Below are 18,655 nucleotides of genomic sequence, written 5' to 3' on the forward strand. Positions count from 1 at the left end.
TTAACCGATTCGCCGTCTGCTGCTGAACCGTAAAATTAACGCCACCACACCCCCAAATGTCCGTGTAGCCATTGTCAGGCCATATCCGCCGGATGACATATTGCTCTGCGCCTGATTGCTACGTACATCCATAAGATCGCGCGACAGTGGCAATTCTGTGGGATCGCTTAGCTCATCGTGACACGGCAAATACTCCGGTTTGAGTGTGAAGAGGCGTACCTTAATGCCCAAAGGCTGTGGCTTAATACTGGCTGTATGTTCGGTGTTTGAGCTGGTCATGCCGATGACATCATTGGTTTGCTGATTGTACAAGGCGTTTTGTTTAAATGCATCCAAACCGTCGCCTAGTTCTACTTGCTGCGCAGGATTACCACCAACGCCGGTGGTTTCGTCATAGTAATCATCTCGTAGATTGACCGATGATATTGATTTCTTTTTCTTTTCACCAATTATATTGGCGGTAGCGACGATTGGTATGTCGGATGCGGCTAAGATTGCATCGTTATACATTTCCGACTGGCTACTGGCAGCTGCAACTACTTCTTCTTTGGCGGCAATCGACCGTTTGCTTAGCGTCAAAATGTGAGCGCTATTTTCGGGTATGCTGGCAATAGCAGCCGCATTGCTTTCACCAGCCTCCACATTATCGGCTGTTAGTTGCATTTGTTCGAAATGTTGTCCATTGCTGCCACTACCGCTCACTTTTCGCTGGGTGCCACTTTGACGGGACTTGGAGAATCGCTTGCGCCCGATGTTGCTGCCACCTAAGTTTTCACCATTGTAGCTAGAACCGATATTCAATAAATCTAAAATGTGGTTTGGTATGGGCTCAATAAAGTTGGAAATTTTTGGATCATGCAATGTGCAAACGAAATCCTCGAGCATGTCACGCAGCTGCATGAACCGTGTGCGATTTTTCAATTCAAATATCCATCGGAGACGGCAATCACAAACGAAATTATTTTCTGTAATAAAGAAGAAAGCGGTGCGGTGTAAGTTATATGCGTGCTACAAAAATGTATGTAAATATCTTATGAAACTAGCCATTTATGTGAGAGAAATAAGAAAGTCTATTAATAGATTTACAGCTAAGAATTACCGATTGGTGGGCTTGCTTCAAAGCGCTGTATGTGCACTTACATATCCTTATACACATGAACATGTTAACAAGTATATGAGAAAAGTACAAAATTCAACAATTCTTAAGAAATTTTAGCCCTTAATGAACCAAGACCGCGATATAAGCGACATGACTATGTTACTTACTAGACCCAATACCGCCCATATGGCGGGAAAAATAATTTTATTATTTTTATAACTCTTATATTGTCACACTATATTTGCAAATATGCCTCAAGTATTATTCTCCATCTGTCTCTGCCATTTCTTGGAGTTTTGTGTACCTCAAGAAAGCGCAAATGCTGAACAAAGTATGCAACGACGAGACAGGCCCTATGCGAGGCGATCAGGTAGGTATGTAAATATGTAAGTAAGATATAAACTTCCACATCATTCGCAGTGGAACTTAAAAATACTCTAATAGAAGGGTTTCGCGGGGAATACGTCCCACAAATTTTTATTGCGCTATTTCCCATTGAAAACTAAGGTTAGGGAAGTGCTTCGGAGGGTAACACATCCTAAAATAATGTAAAATTTAAATGATCTCTTTACTCTATTACCATAAATATATGTATGTAAAAGTATTTTAAATAATATTAATTTAATAAGGTATAAATATTTTATTTTCCAATTTTCAAAAATAGTTTGGATCAGGTGGTAAGTAAGCTAATAATACTTCCGGATTGTTAAAGCAATAATTTTCAGGTACAAACAACATTTCTTACAATTTTAGTTATCAAAAGCCTAGAAATAAAAAAAAAATAATATGTACGAATATATTTTAGTTCACAATCCTTAAACTCAGTTAACCTCGGTGAGGACTGATTACATCGACCTGACGGTAACATGCCATAGGCATTTTGCCACTCTCTTCCCATCTAAGGAAGAATGGAATAAGGGATTATCTCTAAACAACTTCGACACAATAGTCTATACAGATGGCAGTAAAATGGATTGTGGTACTGGAGCTGGTATATATTCTCACAGACGTAAAGAGAAATCTGTGCATCTCCCTAATACCGGACCATTTATTTATCAGATTATGTACTACATCACAGTTATATTATGTAAATTGCAATCACTCAAGCTAAAGGGTGATTTTTTAAGAGCTATAGGAAAGCTTTTCAAAAAAACACATACAGAAATCAGAAAAATGCATGTAATTTTTAAATCGATAGTACAGTACATATAATTTAATGTTTGAAGATTATTTCATGCAAATGTTGACCGCGACTGCGCTTCAAATGGTCCATCCGCTTAGTCCAATTTTGGCATACTCTTTCCAATGTTTCGGCCGGTATCTCACATATAAATGCTTTAATGTTGTCTTCCAATGCGTTAATTGAAGCAGGCTTGTCTGAATAGACATGAGCTTTAACATAGCCCCACAAAAAATAATCTAAAGGCGTTATATCGCACGAACTGGGTGGCCAATTGACAGATTGACAGGTCCCGAACGTGAAATAAAATGTTCACCGAACTCGCCTCTCAACAAGTTCATTGTTACGTGTGCTGTGTGGAATGTGGCACCGTCTTGCTGAAACCACATGTCATGCAAGTCAAGCTCTTGCATTTTGGGCAAAAAAATTTGGATATCATTTCACCCTAGCGCTCACCATTCACAGTTACGTTACGATTCGCAGCATCTTTGAAGAAGTACAGTCCAATGATACCTCCAGCCCATAAACCGCACCAAACTGTGACCTTTTCTGGATACATTGGTAGCGCTTGCAATTCTTCTGGCTGATCTTCACTCCAAAATCGACAATTCCGTTTATTTACGTACCCATTGGTCCAAAAATGAGCATCGTCGCTGAACACAATTTTTCGATAAAAAAGTGGATCGTGGATCGTCAACTTTCCAAGAGCCCATTCACCAAAAAATCTGCGTTGCCGTAGGTCGTTCGGCTTCACTTCTTGCACCAGCTGTATTTTAAAGGTTGCACACCTAAGTCCTTTCGCAAAATGTTCTACGGCCCAATTGCTGCGAACAGTGACTAATCGATAATTGATGGTCATCATTAACACTGGCCGATACAGCTGCGATATTTTCTTCAGTTCGCACTCTTTGTAAGCGTGTTGGTGGTTTGATGCCCAATAATGTAAATTTGGTTCTAAATTTAGTCACAATAGTTCGAATAGCCGCTTCAGTGGGTCGATTAAACTGACCATAAAATGGAAGAAGCGCGCGATAAACTTTCTTAAAAGAACACGCATTTTTATAATAAAATTAAACGCTTTGCAAGCGTTGTTCGTTTGTAAGTCGACTCGTAATAAAGTATAGACCAAACTAAAGATATTTGACAGTGAAACATAATAAGAAACGTGCGTCAGCTGTTTAAACCAACTGTTTAAAAAGATAATAGCTAAAAAATCACCCTTTATATATTAAGGGCATCTATCTACAAGTACATTGCTTATAGGTACCACTATATTTAGCTAAATCCATGTACAAATACATCACTTAGAGTTCAATGCGTTCAACCTGTAGGCTTTACAATTCCACACATAGTGCCCCATTATGTTCTTGTTCAACTTCTTGTTCGTCAACGTCTACTGACCGATGACTTTGCTCCTGTTTTACTTTTCTTTAGTGCGTTCCAGTGCTGTCAAGCGTTTCGGTTACGTGATCAATTATTAGCCTTCACGCCCCGGCGGAGAACGAGTGGCCAATTTGCACACTTCTGAACAAGTTAGTACAATGGTTCCTTTCCTCATCGAATCTAGTTACACAGTTGCATGTATTGCTCGCTTCCTCAATCGCTCGTAAAATGTTTGGCTTAGCCTTACCGTCTACCTTCCAATTTAGTATATGAGCACAGATACATGAGTAGAAATGTATGTACATTCAATGTCCATACAAGAGGACAATTGTCTTTTCCGTTACCAGAAGCCGGTCGTCCATTTATTCAGCAATCTGTCATCCACACAATCTTCGTAAGGCTTGCCATATCCTGTTTTGAATAGAAATTCGTAGTCTGACTAGCTCCATGCACATTTTTTCTGCTCTGTATCATATTGTCTTCTTTTTTTCTTGCTCTGTTGGCTCTTGATGTCACTATTCCGTTTCGTTCGAATTGGCATCCAATTGAGATGTCGCTGTCATTTTATTTTGCTGCTACCGTCAAAATCTTGGCTATATTGTGATTTGATGTTAAATTTCCAAATTCCTGTGTTGCTTTTGTTACACCATCAGCTCAGTCACCTTTCGTGCTGCATTTAATTTTAGTGCGATATGCATACAGGCATATAAATATATACTCGTATGTGTCCATCTGTCCGTGCGCTGATACCTCAATGAAATTCGGGGAAAAGTAGAAAAATAGGCGGCACGACGCGCACTTTTTGGTAAATGCGTATATCTCGATAATGACATTATGAAACTCGTGCGTATTTGGTACACATATTGCTCCCCACCCCATTTAGATCTGACATAATTATTACTGAGATTAACTTAGAAAAAGCACTTCTACTTTTTTATGTTAAGATTAATTTTCATTCGTCCGCCTGATGTAATAAACAATAGCTCTCATTGTCTATGACTTTGGATGCTTCTAACAGCCAGCCCAAGCAAAATTTTACTAAAATGAGCACTGATATAAGAAGTTCAGTTCGGTCTGAATTTAACTTTTTTTACTTTTTATATGCTTGCGCCATAAAGTCTGTGTACACCTTACAAATAATTTTAAACTGATTAATTATTTATATATATTTTTTATTTATTTATTCTTCCATTACATTCTTAAGTTACAAAACTAGAAGGAAAACACGAGATTCCTCATTATTTACATAAAGATAGGTAATTGCCGCATCATTTAAAAATTTCAAGCAGAAAGTCCGTGTACAGTTATAAAACATATGGAGAAGCTTTATAAATAATAAACAAAACCGGACTTCACTCAATCTATCAGGTCAGTCCATAAGTTCGTGCGTTTTTTAAAGGCGGTTTTAAAATTAATAAAAAAGATGTTTAAAGCATTTATTAATCAATAATATATTTTCCTTCATTATTTACAATGTCTTCCCAACGTTTAGGCAAATTTTTAATTCCCTACTCAAAAAATTTTTTGCCCTTGGAGCCAAAATACGCTTCGATATCCCTTTTTTAGTTCTTGTTACTCATATGGAATTGAAGTCCAGGGAAAAGGTGATAATCAGAAGGTGCAATATCCGGAGAGTATGGTGGATGCGGCATTAGCTCCCATCCGAGCTCGTTCAGCTTGCCTAATGTTTCCCTTGCGGTATGAGGTCTTGCGTTGTCGTGGTGAAACAAAACTTTGCGTCTATTCACTAAAGACGATCGATTATTGTTAAGTGCCTCATTCGGGTTTGATAGCTGATGGAAATAATAATCAACAGTTATCGTCTGGTTTGGTTCCAGAAGTTCATAATAAACAATACCGGCCATATCCCACCAAATAGACAGGAGATTCTTCTTGGGGTGGAGGCCATCTCTAGGATTCAAGCCGTTGCAGCAGCTGAGAACACACATTCACTCCCTGCTGAAGGTTGGCGACGGAAAGTCTAAGCGGAACCCATTTTTCCAGCTTTGAAACCTTTGTTTAAAAAGATAATATGTGAACTGTTCCTGTGAACTGTTCCATGCGATGAATTTAACTTCTGAGCTATAATATCGACTGTCAAATTTGGATCAGCTTTCATCAGTTCGAGCAAGGTGTCGGAGTTAAAGGACGACCAGCACGCGGGGCATCCTCCACGTCGCAGTTACCGCTTCGGAATTTTGAAAACCACTTTTGCGCAGTCCCTACACTCACGGTATCCTCTCCGTGAACAGTGTTTGTTTCTGCAGCAGCAGTTGTTGCATTTTTACCACTTTTATAAAAAAAATTCAAAATATGCCTCTTATACGCGTTCGAAGATTCCATTTTATTTTTCAACAACACGTGCTTCTATCCGCGATTAAAATCACTTGTTGAATGCACAATATATCACAGAAAATATAAGAGTCAAACCACGTCAAGTGGGCCCGGAATTTTCCATCAAATTCCCGATTTTAAAATCAAATGCATTTTTGGATAGGGAATTTGTCACATAATAATTGCTGTGAATAGTTTTTTTTTTATTTCGCTTTTTGTTTATGTTATTAACAATTGAATTTTTTTGCATGATATTCTTGTAAAATCAATATCTCAGAAACTACAATTGATAATTTGATGAAATTTATTTCGGTTACCGAAAAATGTTTACTCTACCGATTTAACGTCCAAAGACTGTGTATTTGTTGAAACAATAATTTTTAACAATAATTTTTATGAAAAATCGCAATTATTTTTGCGTTCTTCATGCTCTAAATGGACAATATTACAGTCAGATTAAGCGCATAATGCTCACCTTTAATAATCTGTAAAAAAAACTTTGTTCATCCAATCCGTTCTGAAGATATCGAATTTTTTGTCAGTCGAGGCACTACGTACGAAAACGAACTTACATGAACATGGCTTTGCAGAGTCGTACAGTCGCCGCAACTTCTAGTGTCAGTGTGCTGTGATTCCTAGTATGCTGTCTATGCTTTGAGGTTAGAAAAAAATTATTATGTATTGTTATGAAAATGGTTCGACCTGATGAGTGTTGCAGTCCGTTGGGTAGAAAAGGTCATAATTGCGTACGTCATTATTTATTCCAAATAACCGCTCACTGGGATGTAAAATTCAAACAATATATCGGTAAATACGTTTGCAAATCATGTCGTATGAAGATATATAGAGATGGAAGTGTTACTGAAAGTGCAGCGTATATACGTCCAAGTCCACAGTGGGTATAATCTTCATATTTATATACATATATTGTGCATTGAATAGTTATTATTTAGGCAAATAAAGTCAATTAGTTCTCAAAATTTGTGACAGAAAATTTTGATTAATTTATTCTAGTGCTGACCAAGGAGCAGAAAACGATGAGTCTGAAGTTTCTTCTGATGCAGAAGAATGTTCGGATAGTGAAGCTAATTTTGAAAACCAGGAAATTCAGAATGACCTAAAATTAGAAAAGGTGAACAATATTTTACAGGAACTTGGTGAGCCGCCAATCAAAAAACGATATCAAAATTAAGTGATATGAATGTCAAAGAGATAATAGCAGAAATCATCAACGAAAAAACAGGTGCGTTTAAATCGATAGATGTTGTTTTTTCTTTGCAAAAAGATCATGATGCACATGAAAAAAAAAAATTCCAAACGCTTCAATGAGGCAATAGCTATAAAAAAAAACGCGGCAATTTCATCACTTCGAACCTGCAAGTAACAAAAAGATTCGAAGTAAAATCTTCTCCGAGGACACATCTTGTTTCGAGATTATTATTACTAATTAAATTTTGTATGTTTTCATGTAGATATGGATGTATGTAATAGGACTATGAATAAGTTCGTGCGGTTTTTTTTCGAAATTTGAAACTTTATTGACGTAAAATGGTTACAAATTTAATATTCAAAATATTGTCCATCGCTTACTACTACTTTTTCCCATCTTTCTGGCAATTCACGGATTCCCTTTGTGAAAAATTCGGTCGGTTTTGCCGCAATCCACGAATCGATCCATTTTTTGACTTCATCGTAATTACGGAAGTGCCGGTCAGCCAGGCCATGTTGCATCGATCGGAAGAGATAGTAATCGGATGGCGCAAGGTCTGGACTATACGGCGGGTGGGGTAGGACATCCCATTTGAGCGTTTCTAAGTATGTTTTGACCACTTGTGCAACATGTGGCCGAGCATTGTCATGTTGCAAAATAACTTTGTCGTGTCTATCGGCGTATTGCGGCCGTTTTTCTCGCAGTGCTCGGCTCAAACGCATCAATTGTCGTCGGTAGACATCCCCCGTAATCGTTTCATTCGGTTTCAGTAGCTCATAATACACAACACCCAGCTGGTCCCACCAGATACACAGCATAACCTTCAGGCCATGAATATTCTGCGCCGACGTCGATGTTGAAGCATGGCCAGGGTATCCATACGTTGCCCGACGTTTTGGATTGTCGTAATGGACCCACTTTTCATCGCCAGTCACAATTCGATGCAAAAAACCCTTTCTTTTGTGCCGTTGAAGCAGTTGTTCGCATGCCATAAAACGGCGTTCAACGTCTCTTGGCTTCAATTCATACGGCACCCAATGGCCTACCTTTCGGATCATTCCCATGGCTTTTAAACGTTTGGAAATGGTTGATTGATCAACTCCCAAAGTTTTTGCAACCTCTTCTTGCGTTTGAGCCGGATCTTGATCGAGCAATTCCTCCAATTCGGTATCCATGAACTTTGGCGGCGCACCCTCGCGTTCTTCGTCTTCCAAGCCAAAATCACCACTTTTAAAGCGTGCAAACCACTTCTGGCACGTTCGCTCAGATAGAGCATGCTCACCATAAACTTCCACCAAGATACGATGACTTTCGGCTGCTTTTTTCTTCATATTAAAATAATGAAGAAGAATTCCCCGCAAAAACACATTATTTGGCACGAAATTCGACATTTTCAAGTGTGGTAAAAATATTGTTGTTTACGCTTCAAATAAAAAACTTATACTGACGTTTGTGCCTTACGACAGTAGCTCTCCAATGAATGTTTGGAAATGTGGATCGATGGAATAATAATCAAGTTACGCCATCTGTTGTAAAACCGCACGAACTTATAAATAGACCTATTAATAAAAATTCTAGTAATGAAACACCTCATTTTTGAATCCTTAATCTTTTTGTATGTCTTTTTTTAATTGCTACACGTTTAACGTATGATCCCATGGGACAATGCAAGGCCAACTGCGAAGCTCGTCGCGTTACACCAAACTATACTGCGCATCAAAACTTTACACAGTTTGACAAAAAATTCGATATCTCCAGAACGGATTGGATGAACAAAGTTTTTTTTACAGATTATTAAAGGTGAGCATTATGCGCTTAATCTGACTGTAATATTGTCCATTTAGAGCGTGAAGAACGCAAAAATAATTGCGATTTTTCATAAAAATTATTGTTAAAAATTATTGTTTCAACAAATACACAGTCTTTGGACGTTAAATCGGTAGAGTAAACATTTTTCGGTAACCGAAATAAATTTCATCAAATTATCAATTGTAGTTTCTGAGATATTGATTTTACAAGAATATCATGCAAAAAAATTCAATTGTTAATAACATAAACAAAAAGCGAAATAAAAAAAAACTATTCACAGCAATTATTATGTGACAAATTCCCTATCCAAAAATGCATTTGATTTTAAAATCGGCAATTTGATGGAAAATTCGGGGCCCACTTGACGTGTTTTGACTCATAAATAGTTCCGTTATATTCCGCGAATAATTTTTTGTATGCAAAAATCGTACAAAAGTGAAATTATGGGTAAAATACGCACGAACTTATGGACTGACCTGATATTTGACATTGAGTTTACTAATTTCTCTGTTTCCTCAGTTGTAATTTTCGCCCATTCCTATTCCTACGCATAACCCTTCGCAAAGCCTACTTGCTTGTTATTACACGCTGTCGACTTCGTTTTTCTCACAAATTCCCCACATACTCAATAGGATTGAGATCGAGCGACTCTGTAGGTGTTTTGAGCTGTTTTGGAGGGTTATACAAGGCTAATCACCCACCCTGCCAGAAAGCAAAATATATTTACGCAACCAACGCACGACTGAGTCTTGTCGAGGCCCTATGCTCCGGAGTGGAGTGAACAAGGACAAAAAACAAAAAAAAACTTGACGTTTAGGTGTGGTTCACATTCAACATCGGTCCTTAAAATTTAACCACCCTTTACAATTACAATTTACTTTAGCCTAAAAAATAGTTGTTTCCAAAACTCGGGAGGCTTATTTATATAAATATAAGCAAATTCAATGCGCTCTCTTTTGTTCACAAGTGAAATAAATACTAGCTTACTTCGAGCGACTCTACCTTGATATCCAGCTTTTTTGCTTTTCTAGCAGTCTCCGCACAAATACTTTGTTAAATGTTTGGTTTACGTTTTCAACAATGTGCAATTCGATTATGCTGCGTCCTCCTAGGACCGATAGTGTTTTTGGACGCCCTGGGCTCAGATATTAAAATCCCAGTCTACTTTGAATTGTTTACTGCGCCTTGAACAGAGGAAAACGTTGTCCCCTTAGCTTTGCCTTTACTTTCCAGAATTTTAGAACTATTTTTCTTTCTGATGCACTCAGTTGTTTTCCTTTCGCTTCCATGTTTTCACATTATTACCACTTTTTAAATTTATATTGTGTTTTGAAACAATTTAAAAATATTGTAAGGTATAAACAGACTTTACTGGGTATGTGTATGTTAGATTAAGCTCGTCCGTTCGTCTTTGGTCAATATTATTTACACAAAGCTTAAATTGTTACACTATTTATAAGAAGACATTTGTTTGTGGTTTTTAAACTACTGTATTGAAAAATATTGTCGTTTTTGAAATCTTTAGACTATGTAAAGATAAATAGTGCAAGTTCGAAGAAAACAACAGCATATTTGACACTAAAGCACGCGCTTGATTTTATGCCTCTGGCCGTCCTAAGTATTGTGATAAAGTGTGGTTGCTGTCGTGGTAGTGCGAAAATTATTTTTTCTAAAAATTCAATTATTAAAATTACTACTATATTAATAAAGCAATGGAGCCCAGCACTGAGAGTCGAGCGGAAGTCGTTACCAAAATTTACGAATGTTATTTCGGTCCAAATTTGGCAAAATCTTGTGCAACACGGGGACAGGCGTTGTCGTGAAGGAGTATAGTTTGACCATGCCGATCAGGTCTTTTCAGTCGAATAGTCTCATTCATCCGATATAGCTGGGCAACGGAGAGCTCCTTTTTAACCATGGCATTATTTTCGAGCATTTCTCAGTGCACCAGGCTCACCCAGTCCCACCAAATACATATCCTGATCTTCTTTGGATGAAGATCCGGCTTGACTTTCATCTTCGACGTATCTCCTGGAGCAAACCACTCCTTTCTTTGCTTCATATTGATGTATAGGCACCATTTCTCATCTCCCGTGATGATCTGCTGAAAAAAGCTCTGTTCGTGACCGCGTGTTGTTCGAAGGCGTTCGAGATGCTGAGACGCAAGTTGAAGGCAACTCTCTTTGTTTTTTTCGTTGAGCTCGTGGGGCACCAAGGCTCCCAATTTTTCGGTAAATCCCATTGAATGAAGGTGATTCAGAATTGTTTTATGATCATAGTTCATTTTTCCGTCAATCCACGACCAACGACCGTTCTTCTTCAAAAGTAATTTGCGTAGCTCTTCATCGAATTCAGAAGACCCGCAGCGGGACTTGTCATCGACGTAAAACTCGCGCTGTAGACTCGCCTTGGACAGCTTCTCCATAAACGCCGCAAATGTCCCGGGCTGCTTGGGCAACTTTTTGACCTCGATGAAAAGCAAGTGCCGAAAAAGTTGATTTTTGCCTCCTGGATATTCCATTTCTAGGCCTCAAAACTAATAAAAAATTAAATAACTCAAAAATATTATTAAAATAATTTTTTGGGGCAGAAAGAGTTCTATCGAATGAGTACTTACCCTTTGCCAAACAGTCAACAAATCGTTGTAAAATAAAAGAAAATATGAAAGGGCTATGAACTTATTCCACAACCCAATAGCATTTAATTACACAATCAAATTACTTTTTCATGCTTTGCAAATGCTTTGAACGGCCGTCATTTTCTTCGAAATTGCACTATTTTTTAAGTACTTTTGCATACTCTAAAGATTTCAACATCATTTTTCAACACAGTTTTTTAACAACAATAAACAAAGACCCTCTAATAAAAAGTGTGACAATTTCAGCTTTGTGGAAATACTTTTGACAAAGGGTGTATATATATAATTGGCCCTTTACTGGGTATTTAGCCGAGCTCCTCTTATTTGTGGAGTGCGTCTTGATGCTGTTCCACAAATGAAGCGACGTACAGTTTCAAGCCGACTCCCAACGGGAAATGGGTTTTTATAAAAACCTTTTGCATACCTGAAATACTCTCAGAGGTTTGCCATTGCCTACTGATAGGCGACCGCTATTAGAAAACACTTTTCTATCACTTAGTGTTTCATGTATGGAGATTCGAACCTGTGCACTTGCGAATGGTAGTCACGCAGCAATTCATTCAGCTGAGGCAGGCTTCATATATAACCTTCATATATTTTTAACCTAACTAATTAAATTGTAATAGTTTTATAGTGTTAATTATGGCCACACTCAATTCCCTATCTAAATTTAATATAACTTTGTAATTGCCACTTTCTGAGATCAACTGTAAACTTCAATTGAACTGCATGCCTGTTGATTATGTTACATACCACTTTGGGTATATTTATGTATGTGTAAGAGAACATACTATAATATACACTCTCATATTACTGTACAAAAGTCAATTTGCAATTTAGCAAGTAAGTGCACTTACATACATATCAAGCAAAGTTCAGACCACACTTATAAACCACTAACCGACTGAGTAGGAAGCAAAGTGACTGGTTGCAGAAATAGTTAACCTTGGCATGTCTTGTGACATTTCCACACATATCCAAAGTTTCCTGCAAAGTTCAGATGTTGCAAATATAGAGGGTCGCCGTCCGTGAAAATACCAGTGAAAATATTCTTAAATATAATTTTATATATTGTACACGTATTCTGGCGGCCGCCATAGCCGAATGGTGCACGACTACCATTCGGTAGTGCCCTGGTTTGAAAACTCGGAAATGAAACACCAAATTATTGAAAACGTTTTTTCTAAAAACGGAAGAGCGACCGCAAGCAATTGCGCACACCCAGTATATTTCTGCAATGAAAAAACTCCGCATAAGAAAAGAAACCATCTGCGTAGTGTGCCCATTGCCCGCCACTTCGACCTAAATGATATTTTGCGTCCTACTACATGTTTTAGAAGAAGTTAATACTAGTCGCATTGAATAGTACTATTATTAAATGTATTTCATTAGATTCTATTTTACCTAAATATTTCCAGCCTCAAGCTAGGAATTGATTGAAAACCAAATTCTTTGAGTAAATACTTTCATTGTTGATTTCATTCAGCTCCATTTGTTCTCGATGAGGAATGTGCAGCCTTGTCTTTGCCGAGGCAATACAGTTGCACAAGATATTCTCTGTAGTTTTATCATCCTTCAAACAGAGTATACAGTTTGTCTCATTCCCAGTGTGAATTTTTGGCAGCTGGTAATTTAAATAATAGTGACCTACAATTTTTCTGAAATCTAATATACTTTACGCATGTTTGGCAGTACCCTATAGGCAATGGCCTGTAGGTAGGTAAAAGAACTTTTCGTCTTGACGGAGTTCTTGTGTGACTTCTTAATGGATCATTCTTTGAGTATTCTCCCAACTCCCAACTCTGAATTTAGCTTCTGCCGAATTGATATCACAGTACGGTTTTGGATAGTGAACATCTATGATACTATCGACGAGCTCATCAGAAGTTTCATTACCTTTTATTACAGAGTGACCCAAAACCCAACAAAGTACAATTTTATTAGTTGAACTAAGTTGGGTTAAGTTGCTAAGGCAACCGTACACTTGTTTCTAGTGAAGCGAGCGATTTTAATGCAGCTTAAGGAGAGAAATTTCAAAAAATCGATTTTTGTTTTTTTTTCGATATTTCGAAAGTATAGCATCTAAAGAATATACAGGTATCCCTTGTATAACGCGGTCTTATACAACGCGGTTTCGATATAACGCGATTTGGAAAAATTAGGTTTCAGTACAACGCGAAATTTAGGCTTATATAACGCGAAGGGGAAAATACATAATTATAAAATCTGGTAACACTAATTTGCGTACCACATATTTATAATATGTAATGTATTTTTAATGTAAACCGGGAATTACCCTTTTTTGCCTTAGATAGATAGAATAGATATTAATCTAGTACCTTATTACGAAATTGAAAAGGAGCTTAAAAAAACCACCCACCAAAAACTGATAACAGATTTTGCAATTATTGTATAAAACCAGTAGAAGAACCACAAGGTCCCACAACTAGTTTCTTATCCAATAGCAAAAACTATGTTGAAGAAATATCTTCTGATGAAGCTATTGCTCCCCCAAAACGCCCACGTGCAAAGATCTTTGAAGACAGTGAAACAGATTAATTACACTGCCCTGCAAATTTCAATTTTTCTGATGCGAATAAGATGTAACCTAGTATTCCTGAAGGGAATTTTCGCGCTGAGCACGAATCCGAGTTCAAAAATTTTCCATCACGTCAGGTTTTCAAAAAAAAGGGGGTTGAAACCCCTAAAAATAGCGTATTGGGCCATTTTTCAAAAATTGTGGAGCAGAACCCTGACGTGCTACGATCTTCGTTATTGTCAGTAATTGAAGGTTGAACTTTGCTCTTTGAAATAAGCCCAAACCCAAATTGTTCGCATGCACCCTTAGAGTAGGGGGTGTACTTATGTCTAAGGGGGTAGAGAAAAAAATGAACATAGGAACTTATCTACACCCAAGATAAGATATAATGAAAAGTGCAGTGTTCCTAAGGTATTTAGTGTCGCTGATTACAAATCTGAAGTCAAACATTCCATTTAACCCTACAGTAGTCGCGCCCCTGAAACTGACGTAATTGGTCGCGCGGTCTACATATGTAATCCATTTTAAAATTAAAAATACAAAAGATAAATATTTAATTCTTCCATTGCTTTTGATTTAAGTATTCCTGTTATTGTTTAATTTATTAATATTAATCAAAAATAACATAAATAAACTTTCTGTTCTTACATAAAATAAATAAAAAGCAAAACTTCATTTTTTAACAAAAAATTAAGATACTTCACAAAAGTATAAAATATATATAAAATAACCAGAAGATAATTGAGATGTTTTAACTGTTTTCGAAATATGACGAACATACAGTCTTGGAATGATCAGGACAATTGAATTTATTGCAAGCGTTACACACTTTACGGGTGCTTTTATAACGGGCCCTTCCACAATCGTAGCAACGACCGACGTAGTTATTGTGCGTTGGACCTTGATGAGTTACAACTTGTGGAAGATCCAAAAAGTCTTTTATTTTAAATGTCAGTGTTCTAGGTAGCGTGGTAAGTGTTAATCTTTGGTGAGCCAGTGCTTTCATCCAAGACAAGGCTAAGTCTATGAGAAAATCACGCCTTTTGACAGATTCATAGTTACTGTTTGCAGTGTAAATGCATAATGCGTTGAGAGCATTGAGGTTTACAAGATTATAGAACTTAGTCAGCGGCCACCTTCTCGAATTCCTAGATACGTCATAAAGAGAACACATCTTGTCAACCAGATCAACGCCATTTTTAGTGCGATTATAGTATGTTATTATTTCCGGCTTTCGCTGATTTCCGGTGTCAGAATCAATCGCTGTATAGTTGTGCATTGTAGACATGGCTATTACCACTTTGTTGGCTTTTGGTACATAAGAAGGCAGAGTATATGGAGGGTGAAATCCAAATTTTGAGGAGCATATTGGATTGCTTCTAGCTATTCTAAATTCCCGGGGAACTTCTCTTTTATCTTTTCGAACGGTAGCAACCATTGTAATTCCATTATCAAATCATTGCTTTGCTATTTTCAGAGAGGAAAACTAATTGTCCATAGTAATATTGATATGTTTATTCAAAATTGGTTGCACCATTCTCATCACGATATCAAATCTCTCGTTGCTTAACCGAAATGGACCTTCGGGTTGTTGGCCGGCGTAAATTTCTAAGTTATAGGTGTATGGGTAATAAACATCTACAAGGGCAAAAACTCTCAGTCCATACTTAGCAGGTTTATTTGGAATATTCTGCCGAAAAGAACAACGCCCTCTGAAGGCCAAGAGTTGTTCGTCCAAAGTCATTTCAGCGGAGTAGCATACGTATGTAAATATTATCAGAAAAGTTCCACAAAATTGTAAAATGAAAAAGTATGCCAAAAGTCCACTTTTATTTACAAAGTATAACTAGCTATTAGCATAAAGCCTTATTTAAAATACTTACGTAATCGGTCGCGCGGCATACATACGTAGACCATGAATTTCACGAACCTCTAGCGACACTACTGCATGCGACAATTAACAGCGGAACACTGAGAGTGACTCTCTATTTGTTAGTTACAAGTAGCAAAAATCTCCAATGAAATCGATGCATGATTTTCAAGAAATTTAAAATTTAATAATGGTGGATTACATATGTAGACCGCGCGACTACTGCAGGGTTAAAAAGAAATAAAAAAATAAAAATAAGTAGATAAGTTCCTATGTTCATTTTTTTCTCTACCCCCTTAGACATAAGTACACCCCCTACTCTAAGGGTGCATACGAACAATTTGGGTTTGGGCTTATTTCAAAGAGCAAAGTTCAACCTTCAATTACTGACAATAACGAAGATCGTAGCACGTCAGGGTTCTGCTCCACAATTTTTGAAAAATGGCCAAATACGCTATTTTTAAGGGTTTCAACCCCCTTTTTCTCGAAAGCCTGACGTGATGGAAAATTTTTGAACTCGGATTCGTGCTTAGCGCGAAAATTCCCTTCGGGATCACTAGGTCCCATCTTATTCGCAAAACCGATGCAGGGCAGTGTTACCATATGAAGTTTGAAGAACAACAATAAAGTTTTTAATAAACCTTTAATTAGTTTTAGTTTGTTTTTAAATTTTTTGTTTTGTGTTTTTAATTGTATAAGAAAGTCTGAACTTTAGTATTGAGTTGAAATATATGTGCATCTGTTATTTTTTATGTATTTTATTTAAAAAAAAAACCTATTGGAACATAACCCCCAAATTTATATGAAAACTATGTTTTAGATAACGCGGAATTACATAACGCGCAATTCTTCTGGAACGTAACTATCGCGTTATACGAGCGATACCTGTACTGTGAAATTTTTATGCGGAAATACCCTATATTATAGGATCTAACGCCCATTAACTAGGGAGAGAGCGGTCCGCGCTCCTGTAGCTCAAACTTTAAACTCATTCACATATCTCGAAACTACTTTCTTCGGTCTGGAGTTGTCAAAAAAATAAAATTATTCAACCGAATCGCCTGAAATTTTAATATGTTGTGCACAACATTAATGACTATCGCCCGTACGAGAATCATATTATTATTGCAATTTTTAGAGTGTTAAATTCAAAACTGCGCCTTTTTTCAAAAAAATGTTTTTTCTATTTTAGTACGGCACATAGCTGGAGTCATACTGGTTAAAGTTTTTCTGGGTTTTTGTGTTTCAGATAAATAGAAGAACCAAAAGGATCAAATTCAGCGCAATTTTTAAAATTATTTAAATTAAAAAATTTTCATTTTTGTATGTAAAAGAAATAAAGCCTAAAAAATTTAAATAAAAAGCCAAAAAAATTTAAATATCGTTTTTCATTTTTTTATTGTGTAAACAAAAATTCCAGAAAGTACCCCCTAGACCACCGGGACCCCTTAGCTGTATAGAGTATATAGTTACGTGTGTACCCTTATTGCCTTTCACAAGATTTATTCTCGCACAGCTTAAAATTGCTTGAATTTCAACCTAAAAGACAATAGGCTATTTGCCCATTGGTTCGGAGATGTTCGTGTCTGGACCATAGACCCCCATTTCGGCTCTAGTATTTGCTTTCGAACTTTCTGTGAACTATTCGCGCCTTCTGGGATCGGCACAAGGTTCTCCCAGTTCCCATTCGTCGCGGGCTGAGATTATGAATTCAGACCTAGGGTTAAATATAGATTTTGGATTAATGGGGGAGGCTTAGCTGATGATCTGTCTAATCATCATGGCACATATCCAATGTATCATTTTGGAGTCAAGAGCCCATGTGAAAATATGGCATCTATAACAAAGCTGATCTTAAAAAGGCGATATTTGAAGAATGGAACCAAAATTAGTCAGGAATTCACAAAAAAAATATATATATATGTGTGTGTGTATAATTGACCTGTATTGCCTATTGGGCCAAGCTCCTGCTCCTATTTGTGTTGTGCGTCTTCGTGTTTTTACAGAAATGGCGGACTCACAATTTTACGCTATACGCATCTCGGAACGGCAGATGGTTTTTTAATGAGAAGCTTTATCATGGCAGAAATGCACTCGGAGGTTTACCGTTATTTGGTAAATAAAAATACTTAAATATGATACAAAAAAATGTTCAGACATTAACCTAATCACGGCAGAAGTATTAAAACAACGGTCAAGGCGATTTCTACCAAAGCTACGGTATCGTTTTAATTAATTTTAAGTAATTGATACGTCTCAAATTTCTTCTAAATGTATGGGCTGCTGGGTGACAATATTACCTAAGCCAGATAAAAATCTACACATCGGGGCCTCATATCAAACAATCTCTTTAATTTCAGATTTTAAAGCATTTAAAAAAACCTATTTTACAATTCGATAAAAGTAGTACCGTGATACAGTTCCGTTTCGGGCATAACAATTCGGCACAAGTACAAGTATATAGGACGACATAGAAAATAAAATAAAAGGTGTATGTAAAGCGTTTTTCAGTAAGAGCGCTTCAACTTTTTTTTTGAATAAAACAAAAACGGTTCGACTTTTTAACTAATTTTTTTTATTATCGAGTTTGAAC

The 18,655-nt window shown here is 37.0% G+C and overlaps 1 protein-coding gene across 1 annotated transcript in view; it reads right to left on the reverse strand.

Annotated features, from left to right (window-relative positions):
• The window catches only part of LOC128861822 (connectin-like), a 24,167-nt gene continuing 5,512 nt past the window's right edge, over nucleotides 1–18,655 (reverse strand). Inside the window, exon 2 of the mRNA XM_054100197.1 lies at nucleotides 1–965. Within this exon, the coding sequence (XP_053956172.1) occupies nucleotides 1–965 (965 nt within the window). The remainder of the gene's footprint in view (nucleotides 966–18,655) is intronic.

The sequence above is a fragment of the Anastrepha ludens genome, chromosome 4, assembly GCF_028408465.1.
Source record: "Anastrepha ludens isolate Willacy chromosome 4, idAnaLude1.1, whole genome shotgun sequence".
NCBI lineage: Eukaryota > Metazoa > Arthropoda > Insecta > Diptera > Tephritidae > Anastrepha > Anastrepha ludens.